The sequence below is a fragment of the Lolium rigidum genome, chromosome 2, assembly GCF_022539505.1.
Source record: "Lolium rigidum isolate FL_2022 chromosome 2, APGP_CSIRO_Lrig_0.1, whole genome shotgun sequence".
NCBI classification, from domain to species: Eukaryota; Viridiplantae; Streptophyta; class Magnoliopsida; order Poales; family Poaceae; genus Lolium; species Lolium rigidum.
The window spans coordinates 251,276,674-251,290,413 of record NC_061509.1 but is presented as its reverse complement, the minus strand read 5'-3'; the positions used below and the strand labels follow the sequence as shown (position 1 = coordinate 251,290,413).

Genomic DNA, 13,740 nt, shown 5'->3' with positions numbered 1-13,740 from the left:
ACGCGCACATCTAATATGTGGCAGTTATTATGGTTTTCCATTGCAAGTGCTTTACTTTGGTATTGCAAAGGTGCTTCTGCATATGTTACATAGACATCTCTTATACTCCCTCCGTTCCACCAAAAGTGTCTTAGATTTGTCGAAAGTTGAATGTATCCACACATTATTTAGTGTCGATATACATTCAACTTTCCACAAATCTAAAACACTTTTGGTGGGATGGAGGTAGTATTGAATTTTCTTTTGCTTTCATGCTGGATGACTTCTTTTTAATGGTTTGTGTCCATGATGTTGCGTGCCTTCTTTTGTTGCGGATAAAATGATGGAGCCTGCTTTGCATGATTATTTCAACCCACGGACCAAAAAAAAAGTTTGAACAACTGCATATGTTCGATTAAGTGAGATCCGACAGCTTTGGAGGCGATATGTCGTGAGATTTTCCTGCACACCGATCAAAATCCAATGGAACTACAACTTCCTGAATCCCACAAATTTGAAGTCTTTGCCATGCTATATGGTATGGAGAAAAAACTATAATGTCCCGGACTCGGGCATTGCTAATCATTCATGTATTTTAGTGCCCCTAACCCTTCACAAGCTTTTGATGGATTCTTCTTCGATTATACTATATGCCGCTGCCCAGCAAAACCAGCTAGGCAGCCTACCCTGGCCATATACTACATTGAATTTGTCCAATACAACGCAGTGGGAGAATACAGAACATAGTTTAAACAAGGCAACTTCGCTGGGTTTCCTTAAAACCAAACACAAAACTATTGTCCCATTTGCAGACTCGTTAGCCTCGCTCCTCTGTTCATGTCCGTTCAATTTAAATATGCTATCATCTCTTGGGGGGAGGATAAATCAAATCGATCTCGATGATTGCCGGTTGGAGGCGAGGTCGGCCGGGCGATCTCCTTCACATGCCAATGAGTAGGGAGTATTTTAACGAGAGGTGTGCTTAGACTGCTCATAGTGGGAGTAACTTAGGTAGTAACCTCACATATTTCAAGGTGTTTTGGTGACATGGCATAGCAATAAATGAAGAAAGAGAGGGAGGTGGTAACTAGCTATGTTACCATAACATCACACACCCCAAGATAAAATGAGTCTACAAACTAATAAATGTGACTTTGCATGATACCATCTCTAAGTTACTTTTCACTATGAAGGTAGTAACATGAACTAGTAACTTATGCATGACACCACCTTATGTTACTCCCCACTATGAGCAGCCTTACTTTAACAAGAGCTCAAGGCACGACTTTCTTTTGATCCACGGCCCCTACGCGTTTGCATACAAGCCAGAAAACGAGAAAAACAAAACGGCCCCTATAGTCCTGGCAGGCGGCCGCGGGTGGGCGCCGGCGTCATGCCTGATGCAAACACGCACGCCAGCTCTCCTCTCGCGGCGGCGCCGGCCCCAGAGGCCCAGACTACGCTTAGGGATCAGTCGCTACATACTGGAGCTCGTACGCTAGGAAACCGCTCCAAGAGCTTCTGGAGTCGTCGGCGACGGCGGCGCTTGTTCGCGCGACCGTGCAGGTTCAATGGGTTTAGTCGTCCTGAAAGCTGGAAAGGAATAACGAGCCAACTTGCGGGGATTATACTATGGAGTTCCATTTCATCAGGGGAGCTGCATCTGTTGCACGTGCATCCGGCTTAAATTTAGATTCAGTTGCATGAATCTTTCTTGTGCGTGGAGATGCATCTGAAAATACAGTAAGGGGGTTATATTATGGGGAACTCTCAAAATTGGTTGTTCTTTTCAGGAAAAGCTATGCGGCGCGCTTTATTTCATCTCAAACAAAACAAGGATACATCGTTCATTACAAAAGGAATTATAAAACTAAGGGGATCGAAGTCCCAAAAAATAGCAGCTTTTGAATCAAAAGCAACTCTAGCTAAATTATGCGCCACAATATTAGCCTCCCTTGAGCAATGTTGAACCGAGATCCTTTGAGACCTTTGGAAGCAATCAGCTAGGATAGATGAGTTACTGAGTAAGGGCTCCAATTTTCGCGGGCTCCATTAAAATCTTGGAAAATTTCCAGCGAATCCGATTCAACTATCACTGGAGCACATCCCAAATCTTCAATCAGCCGCATCCCTTTCTGCAATGCAATAGCTTCTGTCGTCGTTGCATCAGGTAAGTTACCAAACGGCAGGCACCTAGATATCACTGTGAAGTATTTCTTCCAAAATGAAGGATCCCGACCTGTCTACCAAGAAAGTCTCGATTGTTTCCTTCAAACCCAAAGCCTGCCAGACTTCCTTGCTCTATTGCAACAGAACAAAATATGTCTAATATCTTCTGCACCTTCAGCACAGATCGGGCATTGCCAAGACACCGGAACATGTCTATTTGCAAGTATGGCATATCCGGGAACTATCCCATGTAGAGCTTTTCAAATGAAAATCTTCACTTCGCTCGGTACCTCCAATCTCTAGAGAATATCCCATAACGGATTATGTGCAGATGGACCTTGGTCAGAATTGAGATTCAGTCTGTTCCAATGCAAATGATTCCATTGCACATAGTATGCTGACCAAACCGTATCACTGTATGACAGAAATATTGGCATAATTCTACAGGCATCGCACAAGAACAGACAATTCTCACCAACACTTCGCGCTGCTACTATAATATACTGCCATGTGGCCCAGATCTACTGCTTCCCCGATCAGACTACACAACACAGCGATAAGTGAGCTTGTAAATTTTTAGAACTACCACTTGACACAGGATCAGACGTTACATCAACGAGCTGCACACGTCAAACAAGGAACAGGGAGACATCATGCACAATACGAAAGGGGTTTGCAAGCAACAACAAAAAATAACAAGTACTGCTAGTATATAAATATACTTGCGCCAGCACGAAACATTGCATTTCAGAAGCTGGCATTCCACAAATTCGACAGCATAAATAGGAGGTAAACAACAATGTGTAAGTAGAGTATTCCTCAGAACAGGCGATGATGGCAAAACCTGCTCTCTAACACCCTTGCTGTCCTAATACTTATTTGTGTCAAAATCAAACTTCCGGGGGAGGGCGGCAAAAAAGAGCTACTAGGCCTGCTTAATGAGTTTCCTCTCATCAAAATGATGACACAATGATCATCTGCTACAAGAATAAAACATTTGGCGCAACTAAACTGATACAATCCCAACCACCGATATGATATCCAACAACACATCGTCATCATCGTAGCAGAAAATATCAAGCAATGGCTTTCCCTTCCTCTGCTGCAGGAACTGGTGCAACACCACCGGTAGTTGGACTGGGAAAAACAACGGATTACCAATCGTTAGTCGACCAGTATATAGCGATGAATCAGTAATTCAGTATAGAGGATGAGATACTTACAGTCCAACCATGACCTTGAAGGCGTCGTAAATTCCCCACTGGGCACCAGTAAGAGTACCGATCATGACAATGCGAAGGGGAAGCCCTCTGGTGAAGAGGCCCAGAACACCAATCTGTTTAACAGCCTGCAGATTTAATGATAAAATCAAGTTAGCAAGTTATTCAGTGATTAAAAAGAGGATCAGAACTCTCAATATGGGGTACTGGAGAGAACATGCTTACATCTCCCATTGTAGCACCCTTAGCATTGTTGAGGAAAGAGACCAAGTTGTCAGCTGGATGAGAAACAATGGCACAGAAGACACCAGCGATGTAGCCACCAGCAAAGCTGATACCCAACTGGAAAGACTTGCTGCACTCAGATTTTGGAACTGGAACAGCGTGCTTGTAGATGAGTTCAACGATGGTCTCGAAGGAAGCAAACTTCATCATGGTGTCTGAAAAAAATATTGAAGTATGTAATGAATGAATACATCATCACATTATAAACAACTACAGAAGATCAAAGCATATAAATACAACCACCGAATGAAGTCATTGCTTACACATGCCACATTACACATTTTATGATCAGCCTCATGAGTTACTTAAATTATATCTAGATACCATGTGATCTACATGACTACACCTGCTAATTAAAATTATCACACAAATGACAACTTCTACGAGAAGGAAGCAAATACTAATCAATGATTAGCTGGGAATCTACAATTCTACATCACTTAACATCAGTATGCATAAGCTACAAACAGGTCAAGATAAAGCAAACTTCATAAAAGTAACAAGACTGGATACAGGCGTACAATAAAGGTCCTGCCTGACAAACATTGTCCTCAATTTAGTGAGAAATTGAATTTTGAAACTTCAGCAACAAAACTTCCATTTTAGCTATTGAGTGAATCTCTGGAGCTTTCTTTAAAAAACAATGCAGTGAACAATGCACATAATGTTGACTACAAAAGGGTAAGTTCACTCATAGCAGTAGGGTCATTGGAGAAGAGAAAGTAACAGGCCATCACAAATAACTATCAATGCAAAACAAAAAGTAGCAAGTTTATACACAGGAAGGACCAGTATTAGACCAATTGGTTCCAAAGTAAGCCATAATTGTGCAACTACAGGAGTGAGAATCAATGCTCATAGAATAGAATACAACAGAATGGCAAGAGGAGCACTTACAAGGAATCTGGCGACCCCAGAGCGGAACAATTCCCTTGTAAAGCCTGCCATTATTAACCAGTAGAAGTTTTTAGGGACTATGATCAGCAAACAAGTGGCAAAATCATTAAGCTTTTAAGACAGTTGGTAGATAATTACTTACCCAGCAGCACCCTCAGCCTTGATGAACTTGGGGAGTCCATCACTCAACCCACGAGCAAATCCAGGTTGTGTCTGCACACGGACCTTGACAGCCTCCATGGGGCAGAGAGCGACATCAGCAATCAGCTCAGCAGAAGCTGACCCTGCAAGGTAGATCAGGGTCTTGTACTTGATGGCATTCTCAGGCCCAGCCATGTCTGAGTAGGTCTTCTTGAAGAACTCGTAGAACCCAAACTTGCAGGCCCCCTGGGCACTGTAACCAAGCAAGGTAGGCACCCATCCCCTGAAGAATCCCCTTGCTCCTTGCTCCTTTAGCAGCACACCAAACCCAGATGAGATGCTCTTGTATTTCTCTGGGTTGATCTGAAACAATTTTTAGAAATGTGTTATGACTAAAATAATTCAAACCTAGCATCAAGTGCAAATAAGAATGTACAGCACTACTGATTACGAACCCTGACCAACTCAGGCAGTAACATCCAAAAACCTAGCATCAACTGCAAATAAGAATGTACAGCACTACTGATTACGAAACCTAACCAACTCAAACAGTACATCTATGATCATAGTAGATGGCAGCTAAATGTACAATGGTAATGTGAAGAAAGAAATGGTAATAAGCAAATCATCCACATTCACCACAAGATGCATACGCACCATGTACCAAGTTGCTAAACTTCAAAGTGATGCGACTTGCACAAATTGTATAATTGCCCGCAGTTGGGATTCAACTTGAATGATGGGACTGCTCAACTGCTAAAGGGGCAAATGTTGAACAATGTAAAGCATCACTCCAGGAACAAAAGGCATGCAGTACATATAGATGTGATCACAGGTATATCACAACTCCTTCACTCTTAGACTTGAAATTAACTTCAAACTGGCACAGATTATGGTTGGGCTTCAGAGCAATAATATAGACCTAAGTAAAAGGAGAAGAATTGTACACTCATGGATACAATTTGTGAGACAATCAGATAGCACCGATGGAAGGAGCACATGAAACGGCCAAGTGACTGAAATAACAGGGCGCTTATTCAAACAAACTAGCAAACGCATAAAAATGTGACTAGCGGGATTGCAATTCACTCATTCGCAAAAAAAAAAATTGCAATTCACTCAACTGCTAGCATGTACTAAACGAGATGTGCAATTCACTCAACTGCTAGCATGTACTAGTCCTAGCCCACCAACGCAATGAGCAACCAGCGCATCTGGACTAACAAAATCCGTACCGGGAAACAGAACGAGATGCAAATCGTAATAATAACCAGGCCCGAAACTAAATGCACGGGGAAGCGGAGCAGAGGCTAGATTTACGCGCCCAGATCGGGCAACGCCTTCCCTACAGGAGGGAGATCGAAATCCCCCATGTTCCGACGCATGGGACCGACGGGACAAGGCCAGATCTACGCGGAAACCTTGCGAGGTAGAGGCCTAGAGGCGCGGAGGTTGCAGATCTAGAGGTTTACCTGCATGTTGCACTTGACGAGGTCGAGCGGGGTGACGGCCATGTGGGTGAGCCCGCAGCTGGCGATCCCCCCGGCGGTGCAGGCGGCGTAGAAGGCTGGAGAGTACATCTCGATCTTCTCGTTGGGGGAGTTCAGCGAGAAGGGCTTGCCTCCGCGTGCGGCGCCGCCGCCGAAGGCGGGGGCGGGGGGAGCCGGGGCCGCGGCCTGGTAGGAGGAGGCGGAGGAGGCGAGGCGTGATGCGGCGGTGAAGGGGGAGGCGGAGTAGAGGAAGCTGGGGAGGAGCGACTCGCGGGAGAGGTCGGAGAGCGCCATCGCCGCCGGGCCGGGAGATCCGGGCTGGGATTCGCGGGCGTTGGCGGCGGTGCTTTCTGAGCGCTCTCCGCTGGCGTGGGATTTGTTGAGGAGAGTGGCGAGGTGCTGGGGGAATATATCGAGGGGGGAGGCCAGTTGTTGTTAATTAGGGTTATTCGTTGGGCTCGCTGGGCGTGGGGCCCGCGGAGCGTGTGGCCCGCGGTCAGTGTCTGTTTCGGTTTGCGGTAGGTGATTGGAGTGTTGGGCGTGGATGGTACGCACGGATGCAAAGTTTCCGTTTCAGAGCTGGGAAAATGCTGTCCGTTTTCAAAAGGAAAGGCGGATGAAAAGTTTGCCTATTTTGCGTCTGCTAGGCAAATTATGACTTGCTTTCTTTGCATCGTAGTGTAAAATGTGGACTGATGAATGGCGTTACGAGGCGTGACAGAATATGCATGTGGATATTCTACTTCAAAACGGGCATTGTTCCGCCCGCCCACGGGTCTGAAATTTCTCCCCGACGGCAGGAGCCGCGCGCCTCATGCTCATGGGTCGCCGACGCCGAATTTGTTCTTCCGTCTCACTATGACACATCTCTACCGGTGCGCGCTGGGCACTGATCTGAGAGATCTCCACCAACGCTCCCTAAATAGTCGCCGCTGGTCTTGCTGTATAGGATCGTCGGCAGAGCGTTTTCTATTTTGGGATGCTGATCCCACACCGACGCCCTCCGTAGTGTAGCCCCAATATAATTTAAAATTTAAACTGACATTTAAAAATTGAAATTTAAACCAAATTCGTTTTATACAAAAATATCTTGAATTTAAACCTAAATAAAACTTAAACTTAATCCTAATCTACTGGCCTGGCCGTCGATTGGGGGCGCGACGGGCTTGCATCGTCGTCGTTCTTCGCCTTTGCCGCCTGCGTCTGTGCCCGCCTCTCGGCCCTTGCTTCGCGCATCTGGTGGTGGAGCATGGTGGCTGGCGTCGCAGGAGCTTGCCGGCGGCGTTGTGCCCGCGCTACCGGCCTTTGGCGAGAATCCTCGTTCTCGACACGCCTCGCTTGCTCGCGGGCGAACGCGACGTACTGGCGATGAGCGTTGATTTCGTAGTGCTACTGTCGCTCCGCCTCCATCAGGAGGCGTCCCGCCTCCTCCGTAGCTGCTCGCTACCGCGACATCTCGAGGGCGTGCTCGAGGTTCTCCTCCTTCAACATTCGGAACCGCTGCACATTCAACGACGTCAGGATGGCCGCCTGCTCCGGGTCGGTGGTACCTGCGGCTGCTCGCCCCACTGTGCCGCCTCCTCCGCCGCCTCAGCTTCTGCATCTGCGACGTAGGCCCTGTGCCACGCCGCGAACATTGGATCTACGGCGTCGTCGGAGCTGTTGTCCGCGTCGGCTCCGGCTCCGATTGCGGTGGTGGTGGTGGTGGCAGCGCGCGGCCGTTGAGACCAAGCATGGAGTAGGTCGTCTTAAGACGGCGCGGCATTTTTGAGGTGGAGAGGAGAGAATGGCGTGGCGGCGGTGGTGAAGATGAGAGGATAGCACCACGGTGGTGGACGGCTTACGTACTAAATATTGGTGGCAACTGCCCGCATTTACGGCGACGTAGGCGACTGGACGCCGCGTGGACACTCGCCGCCCTCGTGGCCCCCTTCGTTTCCGCGTGGGAGACCATTAAACGCCGATGACCAACCTTCCCGCGTCGCGGCCAATGCGAACCGTCGCGTTCTCTTGCTGACAAGGCGCCCCCACCCGTGAAAACCGTCGTCCCGTGAGGCGCCGGCGCGCCCGATTCGCGCTCTTCGACAAGGGGCTGGTACGGGGCTCGAAAAGTAGCCGGCGCCGTTTGGGGCGCATCGGTGTGAGTCCAAAACCAACGCCGGTTCCCAAATCGCTATCAGGGCCGCTATGGGGACGCCGGTGAAGATGCTCTGAATCTAGCAATTTGGGGTTTTGGCGTGATTTTTGGGCCGCACCGGCATGGTCTAAAAGTAGACATCTAACACAATCGCCGGCAACCCCGTGACAATCCCTTTAAATTTTATTAACAATGATTTTGTTGAGCATTTGTTGGTGCGGAGAGGATATATTTGTATTTAAATGTATTTATATACTATTTATAAACAGAGATGATACTTATTATAGATCTCCTGAAAAAATAAAATATACATGAGCAATAGTCAAATGAAATCAACTCGCAGGAGAAGCTTTTGCTTTTCGGCCAGCACGATAAACATGGCTGTTGAGACAGTTCGTTGCTGACCGGCTGACCCCAAGATGAAGCTACTACCTCAAAGTGGGGCGAAGGGCTGCTTGAGAGAAACGCAGAGCCAAAACGCTTTTTCGGCTATCTGAAGAAGTGATGTCTTGGAAAACATTATCTCCTCCACACCACTGACAGAATCCGATCATCTATAGGAAATAGCAACGCATAAACGGGCACACAAGCTTTTCTTTCCTGAATCCTGAGCATAGGACGCAGTAGGTCAACTTGTTTAGCAGAAAAATGAAAAAAAACACAGAGATTTGGTGATTTTCTATTGACTTCATGTTACAGGCTATATGATTTTTGTTACCAAAATGAACGGTCTTACCACTTACCAGCGACCAAAAAAAATGTGGCTACCAATGAATGGTGCGGTCCAGAAGGCAGTTGCTCTTCGGTGTTTTGGAAGATTCAGTTGCACCTTCGGGGTTAAGGTCTTAAGGACTTAAGGTGTGCCCATTCCTATGAATTCGTGCAATGTACATAGTGAGAACAATTTCTCTGTCAAAAAAAAAAATACATAGTGAGAACAATTCAGGGTCTGCTTGACATCAAAGTATTTTTTGAAGTATTCAGAGAATACTTTGGTTTTTGAAAATACTAATAAAGTATTAAATATATTAAGGTGTTTGGGTCCAATAAATACTCTGGTTTGAAAACTGAAGACATCTTCAAAACAGCGTTTTTTTACTGTGGTATTCGTTAGCCCGGCCTTATATACTTTGGTTTTGAAATACCGAACTACCAATCTAACATAATTGTTTGCTTGATTATTAGGCAATCTTGGAGTGAGTTTAATTACGAAAGCAATACAGATGCACTAGCATATTTAATTATATAGTATATTAGATTAAGCACATGCATCATATCAGATCGTGGAACAAGTAGTAGTGTAGGGTTAGAGAGAAAAAGCACGTACATCACGGCCTGGAGGTCGCTCCAGCAGCAGCACCACCATGGCCATCGTTGATGTCACCCATGGTGTAATCGAATTTGTCGAGGAAGCAATCGAACCGGCGAAGAAGAACACGAACATCAGCGAGCAGTCGTGCCAAGACGCTCCTCAATAACTTTATCGCCTGCCTCCCGGTGCAGGATCCCAATGGACGGGGTTTTGAAGGCCTGCTCTCCCTGACGGTTGTGCATGCAGTCGCCGGGATGGGGAAGACTAGAGGGCAACACAATAAAAGGAACTGAGAGAGAGAGAGAGAGAGTAGTTAGAGATGCTCCAGATCTGTTCTGTCTCCTGGTATAGCCTGCGAGAAGAGCCGATCGACCATGTTGCCACGCGTAGGAAGCCAGGGACACACGGAGATCATGCACACGCATGGTCTACATGTACCCAACTCAGTTGATGCACCAGCAAAAATTTAGGCTTCCACAAAAATGTGTTTCGAACTCGAGTCACGAAACGCGACGCGCATGCGTGCGTGGCGAGGCGAGGCGAGCGGCGGAGGAGGAGGAGTGCACAAGGGATCCTTCTCTTCTCACTCAGTTGGAAGGACTAGAAAAGCAGCCCTTATAAACCACTCTAACTCCCTCCCAACTAGCAATGTGAGACTAAACTTTGTCCCCCAAGGTTGTCCCCAAGCAGCCAACATAATGGATCCTGAGATTTCAATAATTGTAGGCTATATGGGCTGCCTTACTTGGCTGCAGCCCATCTACATCCAACAATCCCCCACCAAATCTCAAAGACGCATCAGATGTCACATTAGTTCCAAACAATGTTTAATATACCTGCACTTCAGTGGAGTCTGTTAAGTTGAACTTCCACTAAGGCAAGGAGCTACGCTTGACTACAACTGAACAATGGACTCTGCCTTGAAGTGTCAGCCTTGTGCAGCAAGTTTTTCTCAATGTCAGCACGGTACTAGGTTGCCATAGCCTTCCCCTCGGGTGGAGCTTATAAATCATACTCATCGGCCCTTCATGAGCTTACTAAAGATTCACCCAAATCTCTCACACTGTGACAAGCAGTGTCACTCATACAGGTGTGTTCTTTAAAGATCGCCCGAAGGACAACGTCTTCGCTCATCAAAAGCCGCACAGAATACATTAAGACATTGTCAACATGCCTTATAGTAACTATGAGATAATTTTGCATCTGCAGCGGAGTGTGAGTATATAATTTTTCTCTCAACTTAGTTGCTCCGGTTTGTTTTCCCATGTCCTAATTCACGGGATCTTCGATCACATAGGTTGGGTTACCCCCTCGGCAATTCACGTGGGTCACAAACCAATCTCCCTCGATGCAATTTCTATCATGTTTCTTGATAGTCCTTATGTGAAAAGATCTGCCCGATTCTTAGATGTTTGGAAATAATCCAATGCTATCACTCCAGAGTTTTTCAATTTTCTGACAGACTTCAATCTTCTATTTACATGTTTGGAAATCTTCATATTACCCTTAGAATTGTTCACTTTGACAATCATAGTTTGATTATCATAGTTTATGACGATAGCAGGTATTGACTTTTCAACCATAGGCAAGTCCGTCAAGAGCTCACGAAGCCATTCCGTTTCGACAGTAGCTGTATCTAATGATGTGAGTTCTGCTTCCATAGTTGATCTCGTTAACATGGTCTGCTCACTACAAGAAAAGTTCTGATAGGCAACGTCTCAAAATCGTCCGCTAAGGGGTGTTTTTCGTCGCCTATGGGCCTAACCCGACGATATGGGTTCTGTTGTCGAAACTGCGTCAGGCAAAGTCCTACCACGTATTTTTCGGTCCGTCGCGCTTGGGTGCCCTTCCGCCACGGAAAATCGTACCGTTGCGTAAGTGTTTCCGGAGCCCGTTGACCGCCGACGTCATGCAAACCGCCACGTGGCGTATGCCGTTAACGCGCGCGTTAACCGCTGAAACCCCGTGGTAGATGGTAGGCCCACACGAGGCCCGCCACGTCTTAAGCGGGCCGGCCCATTAAGTTTGCGGCCGGGCCAGCCGACTTAGTTTGACCGATCAACTATATAGTTGGGCTGGTCCATTAGTTACGTGGGCCGGGCCTAACCTCTAAGGTTGACTGGTCAAAAGATTAATGGGCCGGCCCACTAAGCATGTGGGCCGGGCCGAATGCACTCGTTTGACCGGTCAACAGGCAAAAGGGCCGGCCCACAAAAACATGTGGGACCCACTTTCATGTTATCGGGCCGGCCCATTTACCAAGTGGGGTCCACCTTAAAGCAAGTGGGCCGGCCCAAGAAGTTATTGGGCCGACCCAATTAGCATGTGGGTCCCACTATCCTGCTATCGGGCCGGCCCATTTAGTACGTGGGGTCCACATTAGATCAAACGGGCCGGGCCAAAAGCACAGGTGGGTCCCACTTTCCTGTTAAAGGTCCGGCCCATTTAGTATGTGGGGTCCACCATATAGCAAGTGGGCTGGCCCAACAAGATAGTGGGCCGGGCCAAAAGCACAGGTGGGACCCACTTTCCTGTTAAAGGGCCGGCCATTTAGTACGTGGGGTCCACCATATAGCAAGTGGGCCGGCCCAACACGCAAGTGGGCCGGGCCAAAAACACAGGTGGGTCCCACTTTCCTCTTAAAGGGCCGGATCATTTAGTATGTGGGGTCCACCATGTAGCAAGTGGGCCGGCCCAACAAGATAGTGGGCCGGGCCAAAAGCATAGGTGGGTCCCACTTTCCTGTTAAAGGGTCGGCCCATTTAGAACGTAGGGTCCACCATATAGCAAGTAGGCCGGCCCAACAAGATAGTGGGTCGGGCCAAAAGCACAGGTGGGTCCCACTTTCCTCTTAAAGGACCGGCCCATTTAGTATGTGGGGTCCATCACAAAAGCAATTGGGCTGACCCAACTAGTTAGTGGGCCGGCCCAGTAGTTTGTGGGGTCCACCTTATAGTAAGTGGGTCGGTCCAATTAGTGTGTGGGGTCCACCATAAATCAAGTGGGCTGGCCCAATAAGTAAGTGGGCCAGCCCGTTTAGTTGCTGTTTATATGCCGGCATAATAGGCGCTTTAGGATTTTGCGGGCCGGCACATATGTGATTTCGCTTAATTGGGCCGTTTAAGGGATGGGAATTCGTGATTTAGATACTTAGAATATTTACGCAACATTGATTTCTGTCGGATAGCCTCACTTACCACAAGCACCAAAGAAAAAATGCGCGAAAGAACTATAAAAACTAACTGAATATTACATCAGCTGCAAGGCTTTGAAAAAATATTACAGAACCCAGAGAAATTGAATGGTAATTAAACCTAGCAATACAATGAAGCGATCCGGCAATCTTTTAAGTTGTCCATGCAACACCTATATCTGAAACAAAGACATTACAAGTTAAGACAGCAACAATGGAAAGGCAAATACACTACAATATTGTTTGCCAAAGAATTTGGAAGTCATCATTTCATCGTTATAACAAGATCATTGTAATGCGCACAATAAGCAAACAAAGAGTGCATGTCGCATACCAACAGCCAATATAACAGAGCATGTTAGAATGAAACAGCAGACTTACTACTGTCGAGTCCCATGCAAACCAACATGTTCGGGGAGTACAAAACTGGCATGAACAACATAGTAGCGAGGCTATAAATTTTGTAACAACGATCGAGCAAGATGAAGTTATGATGGCTACATCTACAGAGCAGGGAATGTAAACTAAACATAGTAGCAGGCTATAAATTTTGTAACAACGACTGAGCAAGATGAAGTTACGATGGCAAAAGCTAAAGAGGAGGGAATGTGAACCAACATGTGCCAAGTGCAATTACTTTATTTTGGCCGTGAACTAAATAATACTCCTTAACTTATAGTGAAGGGGATGCAAATCAAGATGTTTCGGGATATAAACTTGTAATGAGCAACACGTAGAGGATAGTTAATGCTGGAGCTTAGGATGGACCAGATACAGAATATAGTGGGATCACCTGTGAACTTGTATAAGAGGGAATGCAAACCAATATGTTCAGCATTCCATATGTGAGCGTCATGCCAAGTTAGAGAAACAAGTCAATAATGCAGCTTTTGAAGAACAAGATGGCACGCAAAATT

The 13,740-nt window shown here is 46.6% G+C and overlaps 1 protein-coding gene across 1 annotated transcript; it reads right to left on the bottom strand.

Moving 5' to 3' along the window:
* Window positions 1–2,934: 2,934 nt before the first annotated feature.
* On the bottom strand, window positions 2,935–6,562 carry LOC124688539 (mitochondrial phosphate carrier protein 3, mitochondrial-like). The gene is made up of 6 exons (XM_047222204.1): window positions 6,164–6,562; window positions 4,693–5,054; window positions 4,551–4,594; window positions 3,594–3,808; window positions 3,372–3,496; window positions 2,935–3,285 (listed from the first exon to the last, which is right to left on the bottom strand). The coding sequence occupies exons 1-6, from the start codon at window positions 6,473–6,475 to the stop codon at window positions 3,225–3,227; spliced, it is 1,119 nt and encodes a 372-aa protein (XP_047078160.1). The 5' UTR covers window positions 6,476–6,562; the 3' UTR covers window positions 2,935–3,224.
* Between the last annotated feature and the right edge of the window lie 7,178 nt (window positions 6,563–13,740).

Coding starts and splice junctions, on each gene's coding strand:
- LOC124688539 (XM_047222204.1), bottom strand. CDS start 6,475: ATGGCGCTCTCCGACCTCTCCCGCGAGTCGCTCCTCCCCAGCTTCCTC. Junction 3,809..4,550: donor CTGGGGTCGCCAGATTCCTT/GTAAGTGCTCCT, acceptor TATTTTTTTCAG/ACACCATGATGAAGTTTGCT. Junction 3,286..3,371: donor TTCAAGGTCATGGTTGGACT/GTAAGTATCTCA, acceptor TGTTTTTCCCAG/TCCAACTACCGGTGGTGTTG.